The sequence below is a fragment of the Nanorana parkeri genome, unplaced genomic scaffold (assembly GCF_000935625.1).
Source record: "Nanorana parkeri isolate BGI_ZX_2015 unplaced genomic scaffold, ASM93562v1 scaffold61, whole genome shotgun sequence".
Taxonomy (NCBI): Eukaryota; Metazoa; Chordata; class Amphibia; order Anura; family Dicroglossidae; genus Nanorana; species Nanorana parkeri.
Window position 1 is genome coordinate 1848894 of NW_017306329.1, and position 14509 is coordinate 1863402.

At 42.1% G+C, this 14509-nt stretch overlaps 1 protein-coding gene across 1 annotated transcript in view; it reads right to left on the reverse strand.

Moving 5' to 3' along the window:
* Window positions 1-14509, reverse strand: part of WDR7 (WD repeat domain 7) — a 348971-nt gene that overhangs the window by 189134 nt on the left and 145328 nt on the right. The window contains exon 20 of the mRNA XM_018576230.1: window positions 10385-10498. Coding sequence (XP_018431732.1) covers window positions 10385-10498 — 114 coding nt within the window. The remainder of the gene's footprint in view (window positions 1-10384; window positions 10499-14509) is intronic.

A 14509-nucleotide genomic window follows, 5' to 3' on the forward strand; every position in this document is an offset into this window, starting at 1 on the left:
ATATATACAGGTGAAACTCTAATAATTAGAATATCGTGCAAAGTTCATTTATTTCACTAATGCAACTTAAAAGGTGAAACTAATATATGAGATAGACTCATTACATGCAAAGCAAGACAGTTCAAGCCGTGATTTGTCATAATTGTGATGATTATGGCTTACAGCTCATGAAAACCCCAAGAACCCCAAATCCACAACCTCAAAAAAGTAGATTATTACATGCAATCAATAAAACAAGGATTGTACATAGAACAATATCGGACCTCTGAATAGTACAAGCATGCATATATACTCAGTACTTGGTTTGGGCCCCTTTTGCAGCAATTACTGCCATTAAATTTGCACGATATTCTAATTATTCGAGTTTCACCTGTATATAATGGATGCACTGATACCGATAATAGTATTGGTGCCGATACCGTGTGTATGGGCTCCGATACCTTGCTAGATACTAGAACTTCAGATCAGAGGGAGATCTCCCTCTGATCTGAAGTTCGATCTCCTCGATCTCTTACCGGCAGTGGGACGAGGGGGCATGGAGCCAGGAAGGGAGCCACACTGCCTAGCAATATGTGAAGCCGGTTTCCTAGCCAATTATTTATACATTTGATAAACATGAAAAACAATCGGCTATAATTCTTTTTTTTTATTCTACCGGGCCTCTGCTTTCAAAAAATATATAATTGTTTGGGAGTTTAAAATAATTTTCAACACAAACATTTAGATTATTGTCGTGTGTACAAAAATTAAAGTAAAATTTCTCCAGTACTAATATGGTTAAAGTGTATCTAAACACGAGAGCAAAAATGAAATATATTGCAGCTCATCAGTCGTAGATGTAATGGTTGCATTCCATCTCTTTTGTTTCATTCGAGTCTGCCAGTAACACACATCTTGCTCACTCACCGTATAGTACCTATTGGGGAGCACTGCTGTCACTCTAGGGCTTTAGGACTGCATGATAATCTCCTCAGATGGGAAGAGGTGTTATTTAATCCACAGGGAGGACTGAGAACAATGTAACTGATGTGTAGCACAAGAAGTTTTCTGCTTTTCAAGATTTCTGGCAGGATCAATGGGTACATTTTGCACTTGCATAACAGATATCATTAAACACTTTGGTATATTTAACACCTTGAAAAGGGGGCAAATAAGTTTTAAGGTTTACATATCCTTTAAAAAGGAGAACTATGGGGTCAGGGCTTTTCCCCATAGTTCTCCTAAGGGTAACGATAGAACACAAACTAGCGTCCTCCCGTCACCCTAAGCTCATTATACCGCGAGCTACAGCTCATGGTATACTGAGACGCCACAGCCGGGACGGATCCCGACATTGCTGTTGAGATCCACCCAGCTGCGTGATTGACAGCTGGCTCTGCCTATCTAGAGGCAGAGCCAGCTGTACCCTCCCCCGTCCGTTCCGCCAGTCAGCGCTAGAGGAGCCGTGAGTGACAGTAACGGCTCTCTGCAGGGATAGATCGAGAAGTGAACGAGCGATGGTATGTGTTCACTCACTTCCCGATCTACTGAGCCAACCTGTGACAGTTTCATTGTCACAGGTCGGCTAGAACTATGAGGCTGGGTGATTTTCACTCGCCTCATAATTCTCCTTTAATATTCATATGCAATATTTCAATATTGATTTATGAAGCTGAAACTTTTTTTTACAAAATAAAATAATTCTGGAAGAAAATATATACAGATCCACTACACGTTCCTTTTATAGTACTATTCCCGAGAAAACATTTCCTTTACCCATGTTTAGGATCACATGGGGAAAGGCTACGTCCTCTATAGAGATTTTATTGGCGACTGTGTCCCTGTTGGACTTCCTCACACTTCCTTTCTATGTGACAGGTGTGAGACATAACAGGAAATGATGGGAACATTTCCCCAGTGTGAACACAGACAGTGATGTTGTTATATCATAAGATTAGATAATTGTGACCAAATCATTCCTGTCCAGATGATGGACGTCGGAAACACCAGCAAGTGAGAGAAAGTGTTCCCAAAGGGAGCAAAGATGGTATTGTATTTAAAAAATGACAGATGGTCTAATTCTTGTTCTCTCTCTATCGAAAATAAAATAAAGTTTTGTCTGGGGTTGGGCTTCATTTAAACATTCCTATAGACAGTAAATACAGTCAAAGTATACATTTCAATGAATATATACAAAGAGGTAACAGGTTGAGCACAAGATACCTTTCAACCTTCTCATTACAATACAAGGACAGCAAAGTATAGAAGATGCAGGAATGCCGACAGCTATTTTGTGTGCAATCACCATTCACAATCTCAATTTCCTCTCCTCAACCTTATGACTCTTAAGCAATTAAGAGTCAATGAATTAAAGCCGAGCTCTGACTTGGCTATTTTCTACTTCCTCCGACTCCTCTTTCTCTTTCACTTCTGTTCTTTCCTGTTTTCCCCTTCCTTCCTTTCAGTCTCTGCACTATTTGGAACAGGCTATGACTCGTGGAACATGTCTTTCTATCTTGCTCAAATAAAGCGTGCTTTAGAACAAAGGTTTTCTTATGTCTTAGCCATGCCCTTAGATTGTGTACGTGCAGGGGACGGCTAGCTGATGCCTCCTGTGAGATCTCATATTATATGGGCCATGGGCACGGTCTTCCAATTATGAATCTACTTATAATACTGCAATGTCACATGCATTTGTGGACTTTGTTTTTCCTGACTTGACTATTCTTGCTAATTCTTTGTATATTTTTCTTCAACAAAAACAATCTTTAAAAAAAAAAAGCTAAACTCTGGGCAAAACTCCACTCCACTTTGTGTGCACCAAACGCCTTTGCACAGCCAACTTTAAACTTGTAGCTGTGATATCACTGTACTTTACATAGCCTGTGCAGAGAGCAGGTCTGTGGGAGGGACCCAGCAGGACCAACCCACTACAGAAAACTACAAGGGGGCGGAGACCAGACCAGTCACCCTGCACAAGGAGAAAGGGCAGCAGTGAATGGTCTGTATTATAGGAAACTCGTAAATAGAAGCAAGAGGGCAGAAGTAGATTCAGGCTTGATTACTGCATAGATCTAGAATGAATACACAAAGGGCAACAAGACTGAATTCAGAATACACATAACTCTTGTATCTAGACAATATTTGTTTATCCCGGAGCTCAGCATTAAAGAGAATTTCAACTGATCCATCAGAATTCACATTCAGAATTGTGCTATTGCATATATTCAAACCAGTGTATAAAAATGTACCAATACAATCTGACACAGGCAGTCCAGGACCCTTAATTACACTTCTTATAATGGAATTGATATGCATTAAATAAAACACAAAACGGAATAGAGGGATTCCAATACAGAAATAAAGAGTATTCTAAAAGACCACAAAGGAACCAGGAGGAAGGAAATATACCCCCAAACCATTGTTAAAAAATATTTATAATTACACATACATACAGAAGTGTTTATACCAACAAATGGGCCCAATTGTTTTTTTTATCACAGAAGTCTGAATAGGGCTCCGTTCACACCTAGACTCAAGACAAGAAATCCCAATCATTTCTATGACCCCTGTTCACACAGATTGAAAATGACTTGAAAGCGCGTCATCGTAAAGCATGTTTACAACTCTTTAGGGCCGATTCACACCAGATGCATTGGTGATGCGCTGGTCGTTACTTCCGACGTGCCGTCCCGGTTTCCTGATTGGTTAGGAAGCCAGGCTGCCTACCAACAAGTGAAGCTAGCTTCCTGGCAACTCAGAAGCCAGGTGGTATGTCATGACCCGCCCCCCGGCTTCTTGATTGGCTAGAAAGCTGGCTTCACTTGTTCCTAGGCAGTCTGGCTTCCTGACCAATCAGGAAGTGAGGAGGTGGGTCATTACATGCCGCCAGACTTCATGATTGGAAAGGAACACGGCTCCATGTTCCCTCAGCACTGCCGGCCAGAAGGAGATCTCCCTCTGATCGGAAGTTCCGGCAACGGAGCATTTGAGCGAATATGAGTTCTCATCCAAATACTAGTATTGGTGCATCCCTAGTAAACAGCCTTACTTCATCCTGTCATGTGACTAAGGGCAGGTTCACACAATTTTCCAGATCAGATCAGGTCCGGAAAATGGTGTGAACCTGTCCGCAGTTGCATTGCATTCCAGACCAGACAAATGAGACATGCAGTATTTTTCTGGTCTGGTCTTGAATGGACTGTGCTGGTGTGAACAGAGGCCAGAAATAGCATAGGGATACATTAGGATGCGGAAACAATCTGGTCTGGCTATGATCTGGATGTGGTGTGAATGGGCCCTAAGTGGTGGTGACAGTCAGCTGCAGCCAGGAGGAAGCATTTCCTCAGTCTCCTCTCCCCCAGGGACCAGGCTGCAGCATTGTAACTTTGTAGCAAGTCACCAGGTAAAAGGCAGCAGGAGGGGCTGATCTGGGTCATACATTTTTGAACACACCCATAAACTGCACAGACAGCACGATTTAACCTGATATCTCAGTCGAGGAAGTAGATGGCGACACTGGAGGACACCAACAAAGATGGCCTGGCCCTGTGAAGTAATTGACAAGGGGACTGAAAACACTAAAGGGGTTCTAAACCCTCCGTTTTTTTTTGCGTATATCTACTGCTAGCAAGCAGTAAATATAGGCAAGAAGTGTAAAAAAAAAACCGTCAGTCAGCGCTGGATCGGAGTGACGCCACACCGCTGGAGGGACAGATGAAAACATGGGGAAAGAAGAGGAAGATCGGAAAAAGAGACATCATTTAAGGTAAGTGCTAACATTTACATAGGGGGGGTGGGGGGGATTTTTTGCCTTTAATGTCACTTTAAGCTTCGTGCCAGCTAAGCAGCAGCCCTAATCCAGTATAAACTAGATATAGAAAATTGTACTTGTTGGGCAGCGCTGTAAATATTACTACAAATGTGAAGAACAAATATACCTGAAAATCACAAACAATCAGGAACTGAGTATAGTGCCAGCAATCAAATGCAATCCTAAAGTGCAATGCAATTATTAGTCCAGCAAATGGCAACCCAACGTGCTCCTATACACTCAAAACAGTCCAGAACTTGTCACCATAATGTGATCATACAACAGTGAATCTTCCTCACACGTGCTAAAACTTTCAGCGACCTCCACCTAAGAACACCCTCAGAAGTGCAGCTCACTTTGCATACAGACCCAAACTTCAGGTCTGAAAGCGGTGTCGCTCCTTATAGTCTGGGTGGAGGAAAGCAGTCAACGAGTCCACCGATAAGAGAAATCCCAATTTATTTTATCCTCCTTGTCTGCTGAATCAACCGGGTGAGCTAAGCGGCTGTAGAAAATACATAACACAATTGCATTCAAAAGAATCCTGCAGCCGCTGTATGATCCGTGGTCAGCGCTTGTTCGTAACACTCCTAGCTCCACCATTGAAAAGGGGACTCCTGTGATCTCGGTGAGAGGTAATACATACCTGGCAATTTTACACTTCCAGGGTACTTAGTATGCATGCATGAAAAAAAAATTACTACAACAGATGAAAGAAACAGCAAATCAAAGCTGGTGATTAAATATATGAAGCCTTAACCACTTCGTGTGCACGGATGTATTGGCAGCATGGCCCTGTAAACAGACTCCCGTCGGGACTCTGTGCACCTTTGTAAAGCCGGCTGTCAGCTTTACAATAGAAGCGATTCTGGCGGCTTCTATGGGTCGGTAAAGTGCCTGCCCCGACCTGACACCCCCACCGTGCTTCCCGGGCTCTGCTGCAACTCCTGCAGGCCCGGGACCAGCATTTCAGGTGCTGGCGGGAAGCTGGGGTGGAGAGCGGTGAACTTCCATTGACCGATCTCCTCCCTGCTCTATGGGACAGAGAGCTACGCGGTCACTTCTGGTACCTGAGCAGTCATTGTTCGGCTCCTGAAGCCCAGCCATAACTATGCAATCTGCACTTTACACTTTAAATAAGCTATTAAAGGTGACATTGAGGCCTCATTCACTATATATATATATAGTGAATATATATATAGTGAATGAGGCCTCAATGTCACCTTTACACTTTAAATAAGCTATTAAAGTGCAGATTGCATAGTTATGGCTGGGCTTCAGGAGCCGAACAATGACTGCTCAGGTACCAGAAGTGACCGCGTAGCTCTCTGTCCCATAGAGCAGGGAGGAAATCGGTCAATGGAAGTTCACCGCTCTCCACCCCAGCTTCCCGCCAGCACCTGAAATGCTGGTCCCGGGCCTAGAACAACGTCTGAATAGCACAACATACCAAAGTATCGTTGCTGATCAAGTTCATCCTATCATATTGATGGCATATCCCAAGGAAGATGGCTTCTTCCAACAAGACAATGCACCATGCCACGGTGCTCGTATTGTGCATGAGTGGTTTCAAGAACATGAGGGAGACTTTACCTTGCTTAGGTGGTCCCCACAATCACCAGATCTCAATCCAATTGAGCATTTGTGGGACGAAGTTGAAAGAGCCATCAGGCAGCTGGTTCCACAACCATTAAATTTCACAGAACTGGCAGTGCTATTCATCAGGCACGGTGTCAGATTCCTCGCATCACCTTCCAACATCTCGTGGAGTCAATGCCAAGAAGAATCGCCGCAGTATTGAAGGCAAAAGGTGGCCCAACGAAGTACTGATAGGGTGGTCATTATAATCTGGCCACTCAGTGTATATTTAGTAAATATAGAATAAAACTAATGTAAAAATAATGAACAATTGTGAAAGTCGCCGCCCCGCGAACGTGCATTCACGCAAGCACACGTTGGGTGTGTCTACGTACAAAAACGGCGATCGCGCTACACGTTACATGTATACACACGTGGTATCGTCTCGCACGCCAGAGTAAGAGCAATAATTCTAGGCCAATATTTATGCAAAACTCTAAACTGATGATCTGTAGGGGCTTTTAAAAGTGTCATCTATGGACTTCTTGGGTACTGAAATTTGTCGCCGTTCCACATATGTGCACAATTTTTTATCTGGACATGTTGGGTATCTATTTATGCATTCTAATGCCATCTTTTATATTGTACAAAAAAATTGATATTTTATTGTGTTTTGGGGCACTAAAATTAACAAGTGCATTTTTTCACAAAATTTTGGGGTTTATAAAGAGTTGCAGCAATATCGTGCAACATAAAAATTTGCAACTGCCACCATATTATGCTGCAGGGTGTTGGCTTTCAGAAAATATATAAATGTTTTGGGGGTTTGAAGTAATTTTCAGTCCTAGAATGTGGATTATATCAAGTGTGCAAAAAAAGAAAACATAAAAAAGGGCCTTGGCAGCAAAAGGGTTAACAAAAGGACATCATCTTTCTTTAACCCTATACAGAGTAAATACCACTTCACACAGTTCAATTATCAATAGAACCCTATCACATCGCTACCTTCGCTCCCCAGAAAAAAAAAAACTGTACACCTCCAGGACCTACCTTAAATCAGACTGAACGGTCCTCACATGCAGCTTCAACACTATGAAACTCAATCCTCATTTTTGTCTACAAACCTCCATCTCCACATTGATTTCAAAAGGCTAAAGGTGCGCTTGTTTATGTAAGCCTATGGGTTTTACTAAATTTACAATATAGTTTGTACATTTAACATATTTGGTTAAGCGCTAAGAATTCTATAGAGATTTAAAAAAAAAACACTATAAAAATAGTATTATTATTATTGTCCATCTTCTATAAAGAGTTAAACATAAACGTACAAGAGAAGAGAACAGTTGAAATAATGATGACTTTGCCGCTACCTAGGGACTTCATTAGACTACTGGAGGTTCTCTCTTTCCCAAAGGAAAACTATTAAATCCTTTTAAGAAAAGAAGCTTGTTATAGAAAACCTCAGCTGCATTATAGCAAGGTAATGTAGAAGACTGACGCAAGGGTTAAATTCAAACTTCTAAATTAAATTCAAGTTTCCAAAACAGAATGTGAAGACCTTTTTGTCATTTCGCAACATCATTTTTTCTTTTTAAACAAAATTCAAAAAGTTGCCCCTGTTCCTTGACTTTTCTTTAAATAAATGGCTGACTATTTTAGTTTGGGGCTTGTTCACACTATGGCCGAAACCGGATTGTGGAGATACCTTCTCCACCCAACGATGGGATGAAATGTCAGATTTACACGAACTACACACCAGGTGGTATTTGACCTCTCAAAGACTTCACACTATCTTCTTGGAGGTCCAAAACAATTGCTTTTGGGGTTGTCCCTCCACAGGAACATTTGAACATATATTCCAGAGCTGCAAGGTACTCCGACCACTATGGCACTTTATTACATCTTTGGTTACACAATGAGCAAGCCAACCTTTGACCTTGTTATTACCCATCTGTTTATGTTTGCTCCTATCCAGTATGTAGCCTACCATCTTGAAAAACTTTAACACCCTATTGTGCAGTGCAATGAGTAATAGACTTAAATTGGTGCTCTCAATTAGCCCCACTGGCCAAAATCCAAATGCCTGGTTTCCAGAATACTCATGGAAAGAGTCTTTCATACTATTCATGATTCTATGAAACACTTACATGATAAATGAGATGGTTGGTCCTTACTTCAAGCAATACCGTGAATTTAACACCTTTGCTTCCCCTTCTCTCTCCCATTATATCTATTTAGGATACTTTCTACTGTAACTGACTACATACATGCCTTCTTGACTCTCCTATATCTATGTTAATGACAAATACAATTTAAGATTTTATCATCTAAGCTGTAATAGATTATGGGCAATATAAAATCAAATGTATTTGGCTGCCCAGTTTGGACATTGGCATCACCAGAAGAAATGGCAGGATGCTGCTGTGATAGATTTTTTATTTTTTTATTTGTGGACAACACATCAATCAGTATTCGGTCCAGCAACGTAAAAATGTACCTTAGCTTCTTCCATTCTTGTCTTATGAGGCTCCCTATAGGTTAATGAAACAGCATCACCAATAAGAAGGTTCAAGAGATGGGAATGGGTGGGGCAATGCATGCTCATTACAAGGATCACATATTGCTTCACCTGCCTGTATTTCTATATCTGCTGATCATTATGATTTATGGTTTGCACTATGTATTTCGATGCTAGCGACAACCTGTTATATCTATTTAGGAAACTTTCTACTGTAACTGACAACATACATGCCTTCTTTTCTGCTGTAATGGACTACTTACATGATATCTTGACTCTCCTATATCTATATTTATGACAAATACAAAGTAACTATCTGTTCTGAATTTGCAAACTATGTCTAACATATATGCAATCAAAATACATATGTTAGTTTGCATCAACATGCTTTGTCTTACACTGTGATATTCTGGAAAACTGAAAAACCAAGACAAACCAAAACCTCGACAGGGAGGAGGACTGGTCTGAAAGAGTCCATTTATGCAAAAATGGAGAAGCCTGTTCCCCATACTCGATCTGGGAGGCCCATAAGGTATATATCAGGGGCACCCTGATCAGGATTGGAACCCGCATCAAGCGCCAGCATCTCCACCAGATTTCCTCTTTGCTGACACAGATCCACACGCTTGAAACTCGTCATAAACATTGCGCAGACCCGGCTCTCCTCGCCCAACTGACATCCCTGAGGGAGGCCTTGCGCACAAAATGGAGAAGCCAAGCTTGAATAGAGGGTGTTTAGGTGGCGGGGGTGTGAGACATCTATCGTCTGCCACATACAATGCTATTTTAACGCCTCTCTCTGGGCAAGTTAATAACACCTCCTAGCTCCAATTATGCAAATGCAAACAACACCTGGTTGCAATGAACAGATTATGTGGATTGGAGCAACATTCACCATATTTATTCCCAGAGATTTTTTGTACAAGTCGTTCTGAATTGAGAAAGCTGACCAGTGAAACGTCTTCAAGAAAATACAGCAAGTCCAGTTGCTTTGATTTATTTTTTACAAACAAACCAATATAAATGTTCTAAAAACAAAAATAATTGTATATTCTAGAATGGACAAAAAAACACAACAACAAATCTCCCCGAAATACTCATCTTGTGTCCAGTTTTGGCCCCCATAGGAATCCCACTCTGCCTCTTCCAGGTTATACTATGGCCAGCATCATTCAACCCACTTCCTGTGAGCCCAGGCAGTTATGGGCAACACAGTACTGCAGACTTGTGTCAACATCATAACGCAGTATTGAATACTGCCCATCGCAGAGAGGAGAGGACCCAAGGACATCCACAAGACAGTTTGATTACAGCTTGGAAGAAGGGTCGTTTTTAATAATATGTGCTGAAGAGAGGGAGATCTCCATTACCTTCCAATTATCAATTTTCAAGTATTTGTTTTCCACTGAATACAAATTCAACCTTTCCCAATCCAATTAAAAAAAACTCTCTAAGATAACTCAATTTGAAAAGAGGAGAAAGAAAAAAAACCTTACCTGCTGCAAGGTCGTCATCCACAAGGTCGTGCTCTTCCTCTTGAACTTTAACCTCTGACCCTCCTGATTCTGGGCTTGCATTGCCAGTTTGAATAGACTCGGCTGTCACACCAGCTGAAATAGACGGAATACAATTTTAAACATAAAAATAATAACAACAGCTGAAAAAAAGAATAAAAAACAAAAAAGCAAGAAAAAAGTCAACTTATTTTTCTTTATTCCCGTTGTTAGCTTTCATTTCCTGATACTGGAAATCTCTGAAGAGACGGCGAGTCTCAGTGGTCTGTACATGTATTATAAATGTAAGATCAGATGATTAGGTGTTTAAGATAAAACTCTTCCTGTAGAGCAGCTGCTGCTCATACATTCTTAATACATAATACGTATAGAGCCTACATAGGACTGCTGCGTATACTACACACAAGCCTCAAAAGAACACCAAGCGATTTTCCTTAGGGCCTTCTATGGCCTGAGACCCTTTTCTACAGAGGAGGTGTCCCTAAGCTAGTTAGAGAACTCTGCTAGGCACATTTGGAGTCTATAATGGTAACACAGCATACCGCTATTTCCGAAATGAATGCTTTCTGTTGGATAAACCTGCTTTTGATGGTACGTGGATCCCCTAAACTGCAAGGAAATGTGTGATGTTTTCAAGCTGAACTCCAAGCAGGAATAAAATTTCACATAGGTGAACACTTCGTAGGTGTTCATTCACACCTCATAGCACATTCGCTTCACACCTCAAAGCACATGCTTTGTAAGATGTTATCATCCCAGCTGTAATAGATTTTGGTCAATATAAAATCAAATTTTATTTGGCTGCCCAGTTTGGACATTGGGGTCACCAGAAGAAATGGCAGGTTGCTGCTGTGATAGGTTTTTGTAATTTGCGGACAACACATCAATCAGTAGTAGGTCCAGCAACGTAAAAATGTAGCTTAGCTTCTTCCTCTCTTGTCTTACCAGCCTCCCTATAGGTTAATGAATCAGCTTCACAAATAAGAAGGTTCAAAAGATGGGAATGGGTGGTGCAATGCAAGTTCATTACAAGGATCACATATTGCTTCAATTGCCTGTAATTCTTTATCTGCTGATCATTGTGATGTATAGGTTGCACTAAAAGAAAGTCTTTGCTTATGTATTTGGATGCTAGCAACAACTTGCCATCCTCCGGATCACTAAGAGATTGCTTGCCAGTCTCTATAGCATTGTTCCCATGCTAGAGGGGCCATCGAGATGTTGCTCCCTTATTGCCCCGTCTCTAGCGAGGGAGGTCTGGCCGTGTTCAAACTAAGATTCCACAGAGTGGAAGGCTCTGCTGCCGGTCATGTGTCGCTAGTGGCAGAGTTGCTCGTGTGACATCAGCCTTACCGACTGTAGGGTTTCATTAAAGTGAATCTGTCCAGAGAAAAACGATGTGCTTAACCTGCCAAAATGTTTCTAAAGTTCCATGCTCAGGACTCATCATGCTTACTTAACAAGACAGAGCATCACCGACCAGAATTATGAAATCAGTTTTTTATACTTGTTCTGGTTTTATACTTGTTCTGCCGGAATGATATTCCACGTTTAGGGCCCCTTCAATTATTGTCATGTGTTAATGCATTTTTTTTTGCAGGTGTGTTGACATATGTTGTGTTAAAGGAGAACTATGAGGCGAGTGATTTCCACTCAACCTCATAGTTCGAGCCGACCTGTGACAATGAAACGGTCACGCGTTGGCTCTATAGAACGGGAAGTAAGCGAACACATACCGTCGCTCGCTCACTTCCCGATCATCTCCCTGCAGCGAGCCGTGACCGTCAGTCACAGCTCCCCGCAGGGTTCCCCCCCACCCCACTTCTCCAGCACTGACAGGAGGAACAGACGTGAAGGGGGTGGGTACAGCTGGCACTGACTCGAGATAGGCAGAACCCGCTGTCAATCAGACAGCTCCGTGCATCTCAACAGTATTGTCGGGATCCGTCCTGGCTGCACTGTTCTCAGTATACCACGAGCTGTAGCCCGCAATATACTGAGCTTTGGGTCACGAGAGGAGGTTAGTATATGTCCTCCTGTGACCCTAAAGAGAACTATGGAATAAAAAGGTTACCCCGTATCTCTTTTAAAGCAATGAACCTCAGTGCAAAAACAAAAAACACGTGCACACCTGCACTAGTTTTGTAAATGTCAGCACACAACTTATTCTCAAATCTGACTTGTTGTGGTGCCATTAGTTTACTGTATATGTGCATTGGGATGCCGTTTAGAATTAAAGAAGAGCTCTGGGCAGAATGATCCTTAACCCTTAGAGTGGGGCTACCCAAAGGGTTCAGTGCTCCTTTTTTGTCTAGGTATGAAAATTAAAAAAAAAAAAAAAAGTTACACTCACCTGAACCGCGCAGCCATCTGGCTGTTAGACCGGTACCTGCAACCTGTCTCCTCATCTGCTCTAGCAATGGGAAATCCCTCAGCATCCTCACATCATATGCAATGTATAGGACTTGATGACTCACAGGACCTTAGATAGCTGGATCGGAGTGGGAGAGAGGCTCCAGGGACTGGTCTGGTAGCCAGCCGACTCCGTGGTTCAGCTGAGTATAATTTTTCTGTGTTAAGTATGTGATGACTCGGGGACCTTAGACCTCTGCAGCAGAGGAGGAGTGAGGCTGGACGGACCGGTCTAACAGCAAGCCAGTTCGGAAGACTGGGTGAGTAGAACTTCATTTTTATCCCTACACAGAAACGAGCACTTAACCCTTGCAGTGCCGGGGACCCCCCACTTCAAAAGAAAACTATGGGGTAAGTGTTTTACCCCATAGTTCTCTTAAGGGTCACGGTAAGACATATACTAACCTCCTCCCGTGACCCAAAGCTCAGTATATAGCAAGCCACAGCTCGCGGTATACTGAGAGTGCCACAGCCGAGACGTATCCAGACATTACTGTCGAGATCCACCCTGCTGCGTGAGTGATAGCTGGCCCTGCCTTCTCCCCCGTTCATTCCTCCACTCAGCGCTGGAGGATCGGAGCGGGGAGGGGGGGGATCCCTGCAGAGGGCCGTGACCGACAGTCACGGCTCTCTGCAGGGAGATGATCGAGAAGTGAGCGAGCGACAGTATGTGTTCACTCACTTCCTGATCTATTGAGCCGACGTGCGACAGTTTCATTGTCTCACGTTGGCTCGAACTATGAGAGTGAGTGATTTTCACTCACCACATAGTTCTCCTTTAAGAGTTGAGAATAATTCTGCTCATTCTGAGTTCTTCTTTAAATGGCAGTGCACCACACACGTTAACGTGTGTTGCTGTCCCATGTTCTACTGCAGGTTACTACAACACAATAGTATTATAACCTTAAATCCTAGTCAGCACTCCCGGCCCCAAGTACAGCTAAGCGGACAGGTTTGCTTTAACTTTATCCAATACCCCTACTTTGTACAGAATCACAGGAGCAGACGGGGCAATATAAATCATTATCAAAAATACAAAGCTGAAAAAAAACACAAAAATAAAACAATAATTCTGTTGATAACAATAATTCTAACATGTTGGCAATAATTGCTAGTTCACGCTGAAATAAAGTCTCCGGTCCAGACAAAACATCTAAAGATCTCCAGAATCTCAAATTGCCATTTGTCTGCGTCCTCGGTGTTTAACGCCAATGTTCTTTTCCACTCAGCTATCACTCAGGAGGATGTATTGAATTTACAATAAAATAAAAAGAGGTGACCTCTGTAAAACCCGGGAGATCAACAATATCAGTCTCGGTTATGCACAAGTTAAATTGTTCCATCACCACGGCAAGAAGGGGAAAGAAAAAAAAGAATTCCAAACACGCTTTATTTTATTGGGATTGATCAGGATGTGACCCGAGCCATTTCTACAAGACCGCAATATTAATAATCATCATCAGCCGCTATGTCCTCCCGAGTGTGAAACAGAAGGAAGACGAGGTGAGATTAATAGAAGACAATTATACCAGGTTTAAATGTTTATTGCACGTTACAACCAAGTGTGGTGTATGCAGCATGTGCTATATCGTTACTAAATACATTTTGTTTGATGAATACTAAAGCTGGAGGAAAATAAAATGAGTGCAGTCTTTTATTAAAATATTTGTAAAGGCAATTTACAAAAAAAAAAAA